We start from the raw sequence: 14,215 nt of genomic DNA on the forward strand, positions 1-14,215 counted from the left end.
AACTTGTGGATGAACACTCATTGTTGAGCATTTCTCTACACTGATTTGAGGCAGATTGGCAAATATAGCATGCATGCATGCCATTCCATCATCAAACATCTGAACTATGGCATCCACATTTGGCTCCAATGATGCCATCTTTCCGATGTCTTTTAGTTATTTTCCCCTTGTCTTCCTTGGTAAAATGCTCCTATCAAACTCTGATGGTTTTCTATGAAAGTGTAGATGAAGTAAGTTTAAAAAAAGGTGCCTTTTTAAATGTTCATTTTTCAAATTTCTTATTTAACTGAATAGAAAATGGAATATGAGAAAATTCTGAAATTTCAGGATTTATTTCTGCAAAACATTCCGTGCTTTCTTTTGTTTTGTTTTCTTAAAAAAAAAAAAATAATAATTTCAAAACGGACTTGGATTGAACAGATGATACATGGCTTCTAATTCTTGCTGTGCTTTCTACCAGACTTTGTTCACAGCATCCAAGTTGGGTGTGTTTGATGTTCTGAGTGATTCTGGCCTTACAGTGGAGGAAGTAGCCAATCGAATTGATGCCTCATTGCTGGGCACTGAAAGATTACTGGATGCTGCTGTATCCTTAGGGCTACTACATAAGCTCAAATGTGAAATCGAGCCTGGTGAGTCTTGGAAAACTAGGTTAATAATAAATTTAAAATACATTTTTTGCTCCTGGCATATGCTCTATTAGATTTACCTGTGAATTTAAGTAAAGACACTGTTGTCATGTTGCAGCAATGAATGCTGTTTGTGCTGATTATATTGTGTACATTCTCTGTCAGTGTATAGGAACACAGAGCAGGCCAGACAGTTCCTGGTATCAGACAGCCCCCTGTCTCTGCATGCGTACATCCTACACTGCAACGACATGATCTGGCCACTCTTCACCCACCTAGAGAGTGCTGTGAGGGAGGGAACAAATCAGCATGAGAGGACTCTTGGGAAGAAGTCTGAAAATGTGATTCAGGTAAATGATATTGAGGCTGATGATGCAATATATAATAATGTAGTACAGTATGGATTACAGTACAACAGAATATAAAATATGCATTTTTGTATTTCCCTTTCTTGTTAAAGGATGTGAATTCAAAAAAAGATGACGTGATGAGGCACTTTATGAATGCCATGCACAGCATTGCTAATGTGACTGGAAAAGATGTGGCCACAGCATTCAATCTATCTCGTTTCAGAACAGCCTGTGATGTTGGAGGTGGCTGTTTTGCATATATATTTTACAGTTGAAATATAGTTATAGTGATTATAAAAGATGCTATTGCATTCCTGCCATTCAGATGTTAGTCACACTAAGGATTTGGTGCCATTGTATTTCTGTATTTTCTTTTCACAGGCTGTACTGGTGCCATGGCCTATGAGTTCACCAAAGCCCATCCAGAACTGTCTGTAATTGTTTTTGACTTGCCAGCAGTTATTGAAATGAGAAGGCACTTCCAATCTAAAGACCAGGATAGCAGAGTGTCATTTGTTGCAGGTCAGTGCAAATGTTTGCATACCCGAAATATTTTACAGCAATAAGACATTTATTGAGTCATATTTGACTGATGTAAAAACAGTTTGTAGCAGAAATGACCCAATAGTGTAAGCTAACAAAATAGTAGGATCTTAAGAAAATATGGAAATAAACGAAAATCCTACTTCAAAGATATGCATTTCCCTTTCTGGATGTGATACAATTAATCTCTAATAACCACTTTCCAGCCCTTGGCTTTATACTTGCCTCCAATTTCTTTAATATTCTCTGTATAACTTCCCAATATTTCCCCATATTCTTCCTGACATGTCTGGTTCAGCTTAAGGCCAATCTTTGTCCATTATTGTTGACTTCTCTATCTGTTCATCTTGATTTTTAGCTTATGTTTTGGATTGTTTTCTTGTTTCTTATTTCTTACATTTCATGAAATTTAATTTCATGTTTAATTTCTTGGAATTCTCTTAGTTTAAATTTAAATAGAGGTCCATTTTCTAGGTTTAAAAAAATAATAATTATCCAGAAACCATGTAGAATGCAATCCTTTGAAAATGTGTTCATTATTAAGGTTTTTTTTTTTTTTAAGTTGCATCAAAGTTATATCATGTTACTGATATTAAAATACTTTCATTGTCTATTTTTGTGGGATTAGGAGATTTCTTCAAAGATGACCTACCCAAAGCAGACCTCTATATTCTCGCACGAATTCTCCATGATTGGTCTGATGAGAAAGTACATGAGCTGTTGAGTAAATTGTCCGAGACATGCACTCCAGGTAAGAACATTTTAACCATTATGTCGGAATTATGTCAGAAATGCTGTATTATTAGCATTAATTAACATTATGAACACTAAGTATTACGTTTTAATTTATTTATTCATTTTCATATGATTCATTTACATGTACATGTACACATGTGTACATGAACACTAAGTATTACCATCTATTTTGGTTTCATCTGACCATAGTACCCGATCCCATTTGAAGTTCCAGTAGTGTCTGTCAAACTGAAGACTCTTGTATTTGTTTTTGGATGAGAGTAGAGGCTTTTTTCTTGAAACCCTTCCAAACAACTTGTGGTGACCACAAGACGCAAATAACTTCTGCAGTTCTCCTGCTGTGATTCATGGAGATTTTTTTGGCCACTCAAACCGTCCTCTTCACAGTGCTTTGAGACAGTATAGACACATCCAATTCCAGGATGATTCATAACATTTCCAGTTGACTGGAATTTCTTAATTATTGCTCTGATGGTGGAAATGGGCATTTTCAATGCCTGTGCTATTTTCTTATAGCCATTTCCCATTTTGTGAAGCTCACTAATCTTTTGCTGCACATCACAGCTATATTCCTTGGTCTTAAACATAACATTTTTGAAATATCAGTGGGAATATTCTTAAAATATATTATTCTCATATGAATTCATAGGAGTGCCAATAATTGTTGCACACATATTTAACAAAGATAGTTTATTTTTTATAAACCTGTGTTATGTTTGCAATTGTTTAATATACATGAGAGCAGAGTATTTTTGAACAAATAAAGACAATTTTTTTTTTTTTTTTTTTTTTTTTTTTTACATATTACTTATATTTACCATAGGTGCTAATATTAGTGGAGGGCACTGTATATGAAACACTGGTCATTCTAAGTGAATAATAGGTTATGTTTTTTTAAACTGATTGACCTTAAATCAACATTTGAAATCGTTCACACACGGTCCACTGGGTCCAACTCTGTTAGCTTTATTTACAGTAGCTGATAATCTCTTAAGGATAGAGAGGGTTGCAGTATTCCAAAGCTGTAGTACTGGTCATTCGTTAAGTAGAATGAATCATTTGTGTGTCACTGTGGTGCAGGCTGTGGTTTGCTGCTCTCAGAGATTCTGCTGGATGAGGAGAGGACCAGGCCAAGTCGAGCCCTGCTGCAGGCACTCAGCATGACTGAAGGGAGGCAGAGGAGTGCCACTGAGTACAGTAACTTAATGAAGAAGCATGGCTTCAGTCCTGTACATACCCGATACACAGACAATCTACTAGATGCCATGCTGTTTGTGAAAGATGATCAAACTTAACCAGTTTGTTCTTCTGTGGTTGCCTGAAAAGCTTAAAATGTACAAAACGCTGACTACGTTTACATGGACAGCAGTAATTATTGACCTTATTCTGAATAAGACAATATTGTGATTAAGGTGTTTACATGAGTAGCTTTTAGAATATTCATTTCATGTTCCCATTTTACATGTTATAGAACATAGATCCATTAATGGCACATGCCATTACGTCCCCACGCCCTGCCATCCGACATTCCCTCCAGAATTTCACGTATTAACATACAGTTCATCTTCGTTATGGTACCATATACAGTTTTGGGTGTTTCAATTTTAATTTCATGAAAGCTTCAAGTGCAGTTAATTATTTGTCATGCTATACGTGCAAATAGTCGACTGCTTGAAGCCATGGCAAACGAGAGCACGGCTGCGTCCGAAACTGCATACTTACCTACTATATAGTAACTGAAAAACATGTATTTTGCCTACTATATAGTAAGTGAAATACATGTATCTCGGCTACTATACAGTAGGTAAGTACGTGGTTTCGGACGCAGCCGTGCTCTCTTGTTTGCTGTAAAACGGTTGAGCACTGCCGTGTGTGTACGTGTGCTGTCGCAAAATGCATTGAAAACTCCCACACAACATTAATAGTGTGATTAAGGTGTTTACATGCCTGTAACGCACTTCGATAATACGACTAAAATAGGAATACCTCACGTGTCTTAATTTTATTTGTGTTTACTTCGAGTATGACTTTAGTCGGATTAAGGTAATCAATAATTGCTGTTTACATGGTAGTTTCTTAGAGTATTGTCTTAATCGGGTTAATATTGGATTATTGTTGTCCATGTAAACGTACTGACTAGGAATTTTTATACTATATGGCAACTTTTAACTGTCCAGGAATTTATTAATTGTCAATTAAATGTTTCAGGCTGTCTCCTGTACATCTGTAAATAATTATTAATTTCTTAAAGATATAAGATGTATCTCATCTTATCCAATAATTAAATAAAAGTGACTTGTACAAAGGTGTCTTACTTTTTCAGTGTCCACAGAAGCTACTTGACACGTCAAATACATGTCATTATCTAATCACTGTGTTGTAGACTGGCTGGTAATGTTAATGTGCCAATTTGATCAGCTTGGCCTGTTTGGCAGCTGGTAGTTGGTCAGATCAGGCTGGATATTTCAGCAGGGTATTCTCATAATTCAGTGTTGTACAGGAAAAACCTTGAAATGCCATATTAGCATTCAGTCAGCAAATGGGGGCGAAGTGGCATCTTTGTAGTATTTGGTTTTGGGGGTCATATTTTCAAAAGGTGTCCATAAAATGGAAGAATGGAAATGTAAGCAAGGATGCTAGTGCGGATCTGAAGTCTCGGGTAAGTTCTCGCGATAAGTGATGCTGCACCTGCGCGGACGCTCGGAGACTCTGCAGTTGAACAAGTCATCACCATCCATTCGCCTGTAAAAACCTGCGTCTCAGTTGGACACAAGGTGCAATGGCTGACGCCGCGATATCATTTGCAAAAGACTTTCTAGCCGGCGGAGTTGCGGCTGCCATTTCTAAAACCGCCGTCGCGCCAATCGAGAGAGTGAAACTGCTCCTGCAGGTGAGAAGAACCTTCTGTTCCCAGCTCTCCGTGATGGCACGTTAGAGGGGCTCTTGTAGTTGCTGTTATTTGAGAAATAAAAGTTATTTATTAATTAATTAATTTTGTTTTAATCGCAGCTTTAAATAGCTGTAGTAGTGAATGAATTGGACATGTGAGTAGTTCCTGCAGCCCGGTGTGACTTTATCCTTGAGAGGCCATGTTGGAGTCTTCTACAGCATCCCTGCAGCCTGAGCAGCGCATTGCATTGACACATGACACGCTGTGTCTGTGTTGTGCTACAAAGGATATACACGTACGCTTTGGTTATGTAGATGTAGGTCTAAAAGACGCGTTGCTACAGAATGGTAGCCCATCTGCAGCATTTACTGATTTCCCTACCATGAAGTGCACGGCTACTCTTTTTTAAGCTTGTGACGGTGACTGTAACCGAGCAAAATGAATCAACTCCGTACTGATTCAAACATTCGAAGCCTGGTTCTCGCAGAGATATGCTGTGATATGCTGTGTAAAGTGAGAGCGGATGAAAGGGAAATGTTACATTTCTGATACTTTCTGCCTTCTTTAAAGCGCACTAAAGGTTTTGAAACGTGCCTAATTTTGTTTTAGAGGTCTCATCCAATAGATTTACATGCATCCAATGTAAAAAACAAAAAAAAACAAACAAACTAAATTTAAGCATTACCTTTCCCCCCAGTGTCAAAAACGACTCCTTAAATGATCCGTTCTAAAGGATTCATTCTATACTCCTCCTTTCAGAGAGCATACTCTGCTCTGATTGGTCAGATGTCCTAGTCTGTTGTGATTGGTCTACCGCTGCTAGCAAGTGTTGAAAAGGAAACGCCCACTACCATAACGAGTATCCTCCATCTGTTCTGGAGCAGCCAATGAAGACCACAGGCGGGGCTTTTTGTTACAAACCTATGTAGGTTTGTGCAGGCAGTAAGTCTGGAATTACTAACGACTCTTTCAGCTGTTCAGCTATCGATTCCTTCTTTTGGGAGTTAATTACTCCGTTTGTCGTGCACTTTGATTTTTGAAACTTTGCAGATGTTTTTACATTCACAAACAGCTATATAACACACTACATGAAGGGTAATATTTGAAAAAACATAATAGGTGCACTTTAAGTTAGATGTGTGATTTTTTTTTTCATTATAAAGACCAAAGCTCTGCCTATTTGTTCACATTATTTAGCAACTACTGCTGACATTGACTACGTTTACATGGACAGCAATAATCTAATTATTGACCTTAATCTAAGTAAGATAATAATGTGATTAAGGTGTTTACTTGAGTCCCTTTTAGAATACTCCTGTCATGTACCCGTTTTACATGTTATTGATCATAATTAGATTAAGAGCCCGCGTCATTATGTCACCGCGCCACGCTGTCCGACGTCCCTCCAGAATTTCATGTATCAACATACAGTTCGTTTTCGTTATGGTACTGTATACAGTTTTGGGTGTTTTTATTTAAATTTTTTACGAACGCTTCAAGTGCGGTTAATTATTAGTTATGCTATACGTGCAAATAGACGACTGCTTGAAGCCGTGGGCTGCGTCTCAAATCGCATACTTACCTACTGTATAGTAGCTGAGATGCATGTATTTTTCCCCACTACAGGCCAATAGTAGTCAAGTATGCAGTTTGGGACACAGCCGAACTCTCTTGTTCGCCGTAAAACGTAAAACTGCCGTGTGTGATCGTGTCCTGTCGCAAAATGCGGTGAAAATGCTCACACGACGTTCATAATGTGATTAAGGTGTTTACATGTCTGTAATGCACGTCCATAATACGATTAAAGCAGGAGTAATCCACCTGTCTTAATTCGATTAGAGCTTAATTAGATTATGACCTTAATTAGATTAAGGTTGCTGTTTACATGGTAGTTTCTTAATCAAATTATGGTCTTAATTAGATTAAGAGTGGATTATTGTTGTCCATATAAACGCAGTCATTGTGTCCTGCAAATGAAGCCTGTTGTGTTGATTATAGGCTGCAGTGTTCTTTTAGGTCAGTGTTGCCAATTCTATATGCTAAAAAGTCGTTAGAAGTCTCTATTTTAGGTCATATCCACAATATTTTGTATATCGATTTAATCCTCATAATCACTTCACATGTCAAAATGTGAATACAAGAATACAATTTGAAGTATTTTCTGAAGACATAGAATAGCATTTCAAAACAGAAAATAATATTTTATATTACACATGCACAACTCAGTCAGGGATTACACACCTGTGTTGAATCGCCTGAACCAACTCTCTCAACTTGCATTACCAGCAGCTGTGATGTGAGCTGAAGAAGTGTATTGAGTGCAGAACAGTTGGAATGTCTGGAAAAAATGTCAAGATGTGTTGCTAGGCTTTTTTATTATATATATATATATGTTTTATATATATATATATATTTTAAATAAAGTGGCTATAGGGGCCCCCAGATCTACTTCCAGTGAGTTTTGATCCAAAGGAGCTATTAAATGAATAATTAATTCACAGTCAAAAATTGTTGGCCATGTATATCTGAGCTTCATCAGGTTCACACTAATTGGGACCCTTGTCTGAAAAAAATAATAATACAGTTAATTGCAAATATAAAATATAATGGGGCTGTTATTCCAAAAACATTTTCTCTCTCTCTCTCTCTCTCTCTCTCTCTCTCTCTCTCTCTCTCTCTCTCTCTCTCTCTCTCTCTTGCAAAATTCTTGACATTGTTGACTTACCTATTTCACTGTGCAGGTACAACATGCCAGCAAGCAAATCACCGCTGACAAACAGTACAAAGGAATTATTGACTGTGTCGTGAGGATTCCCAAAGAGCAAGGCTTTGCCTCCTTCTGGCGTGGCAATCTAGCCAATGTCATCCGTTACTTCCCCACCCAAGCCCTCAACTTTGCCTTTAAGGACAAGTATAAGATGATCTTCTTGGGTGATGTTGACAAGCACACTCAATTCTGGCGCTATTTTGCTGGAAACCTTGCATCTGGAGGTGCAGCAGGAGCAACGTCTCTTTGTTTTGTTTATCCCCTCGACTTTGCCCGTACCCGTTTAGCAGCTGATGTTGGAAAAGCCTCCTCCTCCTCCAGAGAATTCAATGGCCTGGCTGACTGCCTGACTAAGATCTATAGGTCTGATGGATTGCGAGGCATGTATCAGGGCTTTAATGTGTCTGTTCAGGGCATCATCATCTACAGGGCAGCTTATTTTGGGGTCTATGACACAGCCAAAGGTAAAACGTCTCCACTATTAGCATGACAGATGTAAGCTTTGTGTGTAGTGCTTGGTTATTTATGTGTATTGGATGTTGTGTGTGGTGGTGGACAGGCATGCTTCCTGACCCTAAGAACACCCACATAATGATTAGCTGGATGATTGCACAGAGCGTTACAGCAGTGGCTGGTGTGGTCTCTTACCCTTTTGACACCGTGAGGCGTCGCATGATGATGCAGTCTGGACGCAAAGGAGGTACAGCGCTCAAACATAACATTACACACACACACACACAGTAGTAATACTGAGAACAATAGACTATAACACTGTAGCTTGAAAAGATTGAGTGACTTCCACTGCTCCCCATAACGGGAGTGGTGATATGAGCTCAAGCCTTTGTGTTTTGTTCTTACAGTTGACATTATGTACACTGGGACGCTTGACTGCTGGAGGAAGATTGCACGCGATGAAGGCCCCAAAGCATTCTTCAAAGGAGCTTTGTCTAATGTTCTCAGAGGCATGGGAGGTGCTTTTGTGCTTGTGCTCTATGATGAATTCAAGAAATTTGTTTAATTATGCCTAGCAAGTAGTACGAATAATTTAAAAAAAGTCATATAATAGATCTAATTGCTAAAGTTTGTCATGCTTTCCCCAAATATTGTTCTCTCTGCAGTGTGTAGCTACTGTATGTAAAAGGCCAGCATAAACCTGTGTAGCATTTATTTATATACTATGTGAATTAGTTTATATTAGTATGTAGTAGAGTTGGAAATGTTATTGTTTTCTTGTTTATGAACATTTGTCACAGCTTGATTAAAAACAAGACTATGATCATGTATTAGGTTTTGACAGTATTTGTCAATGGACCAGGCTCTAATGTATGGCTAGTATATAGTAACAGTTTATCTTCATTCCATAAAAAAGTGGGAAGAATTGCAACATGCTACTTAAGGTCTGTAATAACAAAAATATATAAGCAGATAAAGGATCAGATACCACAGAATTAAAATTTGAGCCATGAATTTTCTTTTCATTTCTGCCCAAACTTGTATAAGCATAGGCTTGGCTGGACCAGAGATGTATTCAACATGATGCTTTAATTCCCCTCTTTGCGAACTGGGGAGTGATCAGCACAATAAACGACTCAGACTTTATTACTACAAAGCCAGAAAAATGGCCTTCACATTCAGAGCCTGGGTGACATGATAAGCAGCTTTTTTTTGTGGAACCCTGCTAAAAGTATTTTCCTTCTCAAGCAATAAGGGAAGTCATGGATATTTTCATGGTGATTTTCTTGTCAGTATGTGAAGTTATGTTAGACTGATCTCGATTAATAAGGTCCCATTATCAGGAATGTGTATGTCCACAAAGTACAGTGAAATGAGACATTGCCCATCATGTGAAATATATTATAATCAGACATTGAGAAACCACACTGCAGAAATGTTATTGTTGACTAAACAGCAGGAATGCTTGTAAACACAATAAAAGAAAATACCTCAGATGCTTAAATGGGTTGTTTTTTTTTTACATTACAAAAGTGTCCTTCTTGTCTTCAACATAAAGAGTCTAATGATGACTCTGCCATTAAAACACCTTTAATATTCTATTTCAACCAAGTCTTATTATTTCATAATTTTCCTAATATTCAAATACTTTTCATACATTCATATATGTGTATGTGAATATTCTGAATATTGGTACTCTGTTACATTGGTATTATTATATAGTTTACTGAAAATAACATTGTGGTTTACCTGATACTGTAAATTGATCCACTATCCTCAGCATGATAGATGAATTTAATAAGAATCTTGGGCTAAAAAATGAAACAGAACCATAATGATTCCCTTGAACCAAAGTTTTTCAAAGAGTCTGTAATCAGTCTGGTCTGAAATCACAGCTGGCCACAGTCAGTTGGTAATGTCTCCCAATTGTTTATCAACAGAGAGATTTTGCAAGTCTATGTAATGAAAACCACACAAGTCATGCAACGTATGTAGAGATCAAAGGCCATTGTCAATTACTGAAATGACTGCAAAACTGAGCAATCTTCTGTAATGTGAGCTGCCTTGTCTGACTCCCATCATACTGTAAATGTCAGATAAATATTAAGTCATTTTCCTCCAGTGCAGCTCTAACAGCGGCTAGGGATTGCCAACCTGCAAATAATTATAGTCCTAGTGTTAAGTGCTTTGATATTAAAATGACTGGTTTAAAACCATTAACTGTTCTCAGATAGCAGCAAATTTACAACTGCTTCCATATGTTTCTGGTATGGAAAACTGTGTATATGGATAGTATGTGATTTATCTGCTTTTTACTACAATAATCAGAAAGTTTTTTTTTTTTTGCATCAGCTACTTGTGAAAACACATCGTCTAAGCATTAAATCACAGATATATTTCCTACTTTCATATATACATGTAAATTTGCTGAAGGATTTTTGTCAATTTGTTTACATTTGTGCCAATGCCCGTGGCAAGTTAAGTCGTTTATAAAATGGGTGCTGGGTTGGGTGGTGGAGTTACACTCAGTGCCCACATGATGGCACTGTTGAAAAGGAAATTGGAATATCAACGCCCCGTATGACAGAATCCGGCCTACTGACAAATACACCATTAAAGTTCACAAGGAACTGCAGTATTCAGTGACATGTCTGAATCCTAAACATTTTAATAACGTTAATTCACCCCGACTATTCCTGGTTTGTAATTGAGTGAAGTGTCCCCATCTATCACATCTGTACAACGAATTTTAACTTTTGGCTGTAAAATTTGGCTAAATAAATAGGAATCTATAGTTTTCATATCTTTTAATCCTTGCACGTGAAAGAAGTAGGCTAGCATGAAGAAGATACTGTTTGCTTATTCTAGTGTCTATGAACAATAAATTCTTTCTCCAAAACAAAGATGAAGTCTTCATTCAGTCACAGTTTACTATAACAGTGGTGTTGAAAATGTGTTTTAAATTGGCCCTGAAATGCCACCCCGGAAATAATTAGTTTTGAATCAGGCTGAATGTTGCAGAAAAACTGCTATTCATTCATGAATCAATATTCAACAATCAAGCGATAACAACAGCAACCGTTCATAAATGAACCTTTTCTTTCTCATATTAATTTACATTTATGGCACTTGGCAGAGCCCTTATCCACAGTGACTTACATGTATCTCATTTATACAACTGAGCAGTTGAGGGTTAAGGACCTTGCTCAAAGGCCCAGCAGTGGCAGCTTGGTAGTGCTGAGATTTGAACTCACAATCTTCTGATCAATAGGCCAATGTTTTAACCAGTGCTGGAGGAGATGCCATAATGCATGTATACACCTGTAGAAGAGATGGTCAAGGAGAAGTCATGGATGCTTGATCACACTGACTGTTTGATCAAATCACAGTTTAAAACCTGCCCAATTGACTGCACATCGTTTCAAACTGTGGGCAAATCTAAACTAAATAATGGTCTATATTAGCACAGTGTAAGGCCTATTTGTTTCTACATTACCTAGATCAGGGGTGTCCAAAGTTATCCGGAAAGGGCCGGTGTTGGTGCAGGTTTTCTTTCCAATCAAGCAGGAGCCACACCTGATTTCACCTGTTTAATCAGTTGATCTTAGCTTTCAATAGACTCAGGTGGGCTTCTGCTTTTTTTTGGAATGAAAACCTGTTCCCACACCGGCCCTTTCCAGATAAGATTTGACACCCCTGATCTAGATAATGAATAGACCATTTATTACAGAAAAGGTAAAGGAAACACACAGCTACAACAAGATCTATCATCTTTCTTTAGAAAGACAATCAGGTCAGATAACTAACACTATGCACTGAAATACATGTAAATATTCAGTTAGGCTACTACATTCACAACCCATCCCCCACCAATACTACTACTGTTTTCTACAGGATACTGCATGATGTTCACTGTCACGTCAGTCTCCCTTCTTATAGCAAGATAAGGAGTCTCTGAGATGCTTCTGGTTATATCTGGAAACATCTTGACAGCTGCTGAAATGCTTATCTGTAAGCAGGCCTACTTTGAAGTGAATTTCTTATCATTTAACTATCAGTCACTCCTCAACACTTTAGCAAAAAAAAAAAAAAGTCACATGCTTCACAACTGTCAGTTCTGCCTTTCCTTTCATTTATCTCTTTGCCTCACTGGTCAGGTAAGAGCCCAGTAAAGAATGTAATGTGCATTTTAGCCCCAAAAAATCTCCCACATATATTTTTCTCTACAGCACCAGATAGATCTGCACTGCATGTGCCTAAGTGATAAAAATCTTTGAGAAAAAAAAATGCCTGTAAAATTCCATGGTGAAGGGAGACAGTGGCTGGTGTGGTTTTGTCTGACAAACATGTTTATGTAAAAAAATGTTCAGTGCCTCTGACCACACATACAAACTCCAGAGAGATTGTAACGATGACCTAAATGAGAAATTAACCAATTGTGAACTGGTCAAAAATAAAGCTTCACTGCTTTCATCATAACACAATACCGAGAGTATTATTTGTACATTCTCACTAACCATCAGTTTGATCTTCAGGACATGTTACTTTTTGGAAAATAACACTGTTGCAGTTTAATCTTCGATAATAATGTGTGTCGATCAATTACTTAGGTCTGCTTTTATCTAAGAAGTACAGACACATTAATGTGCAGTTAATGAAAACATTTTTGAGACATAATAGAAATTTGTTAAATTACATATGTTTGAGTTATGATTAATTTAAAAAGTTATGATTAATACCTTTAATAATTTAATATTATTAATTAAAATAATTTAATATTAATAACTTTAATAATAATTTAATAATAATTAATAACTATGATTAATCATAAGTTATGATTAATTTAAAAAGTCAGTCATTTTTATTTACTTACATGTCAAAATATATATCTGTTCAGTGTCTGCTTGTTTAGGCTTTTAATGGCTAAACTGCTTGTTTAACTCTTTCAGAGATGGATTTGGGGGGGGGGGGGGGGGGGGGGTATCTTAGTGGCTTAGTGGTTTGCACGTTTGTCTTGCACCTCCAGGGTTCAGTGATCGATTCCTGCCTCCACCCTGTACGCGCGTCTGTACCGTGCTTCAGCTGTTTCCTCCACGTACTCTGGTTTCCTCCCCAGAACAAAGACATGCAATATAGATTGATTGGCATCTCTAAATTGTCCATGATGTGTGTGTGATTGTGCCCTGTGATTGGCTGGCGGGGTGTCCCCAGCCTTGTGCCCCGAGTCCCGTGGGATAGTCTCCCAGTACAGAACAGTACAGAATATGTTACCCTGTGTAGGGTAAACAGTACAGAATATGTTACCCTGTGTAGGGTAAACAGTACAGAATATGTTACCCTGTGTTGGGTAAACAGTACAGAAAATGGATGAATGAAAACCACATCAAATTATTTGCTGTTAAAAAATACACAGAGTATGAATGCGACAGACATCATGTTAGAGATGGCTCCACATTATTCTTATTACCATTGATGAGACCTTGTGCAGTGCTCAGCCTTAATAGTTTCACTGTTGAACAAATGATGAATATTACATTTTAGCCCTAATCTTACAATTTGCAATCAATGCATATCACTGTTGCAGGTGCATGGAAAATGTCAATGAACTCCTCAATCCAAATGCAATGCACTGGCCACCTTCTCATGATGGTGGACTTTACCTCCACCTTCATGGCCATTTCACTGACTTCTCTCTCTCTCTCTCTCTCTCTCTCTCTCTCTCTCTCTCTCTCTCTCTCTCTCTCTCTCTCTCTGCCAACTATATCAATAAATTGCCCAACATCAGAAGGCACTGAAGAACATCTTAAAAATGATATGCATCTCCTGC

General features: G+C 37.6%; 2 protein-coding genes across 3 annotated transcripts in view; both read left to right on the forward strand.

Annotated features, from left to right (window-relative positions):
* The window catches only part of asmtl (acetylserotonin O-methyltransferase-like), a 7,403-nt gene extending 2,820 nt beyond the window's left edge, over window positions 1-4,583 (forward strand). For both annotated transcript variants that reach the window (XM_017470811.3, XM_047156100.2), the window contains exons 9-14: window positions 461-632; window positions 795-979; window positions 1,090-1,222; window positions 1,361-1,501; window positions 2,151-2,273; window positions 3,359-4,583. In XM_017470811.3, the coding sequence (XP_017326300.1) occupies window positions 461-632; window positions 795-979; window positions 1,090-1,222; window positions 1,361-1,501; window positions 2,151-2,273; window positions 3,359-3,573 (969 nt within the window). In that variant the 3' untranslated portion in view covers window positions 3,574-4,583. The remainder of the gene's footprint in view (window positions 1-460; window positions 633-794; window positions 980-1,089; window positions 1,223-1,360; window positions 1,502-2,150; window positions 2,274-3,358) is intronic.
* Window positions 4,584-4,971: 388 nt separating this feature from the next.
* Window positions 4,972-9,882, forward strand: slc25a6 (solute carrier family 25 member 6). The gene is made up of 4 exons (XM_017470809.3): window positions 4,972-5,168; window positions 7,910-8,399; window positions 8,495-8,635; window positions 8,796-9,882. Exons 1-4 carry the CDS (start codon window positions 5,058-5,060, stop codon window positions 8,951-8,953), a joined length of 900 nt encoding a protein of 299 aa, XP_017326298.1. The 5' UTR covers window positions 4,972-5,057; the 3' UTR covers window positions 8,954-9,882.
* The last annotated feature ends 4,333 nt before the right edge of the window (window positions 9,883-14,215 follow it).

This window comes from Ictalurus punctatus, chromosome 6 (assembly GCF_001660625.3).
Source record: "Ictalurus punctatus breed USDA103 chromosome 6, Coco_2.0, whole genome shotgun sequence".
Lineage (NCBI taxonomy): Eukaryota > Metazoa > Chordata > Actinopteri > Siluriformes > Ictaluridae > Ictalurus > Ictalurus punctatus.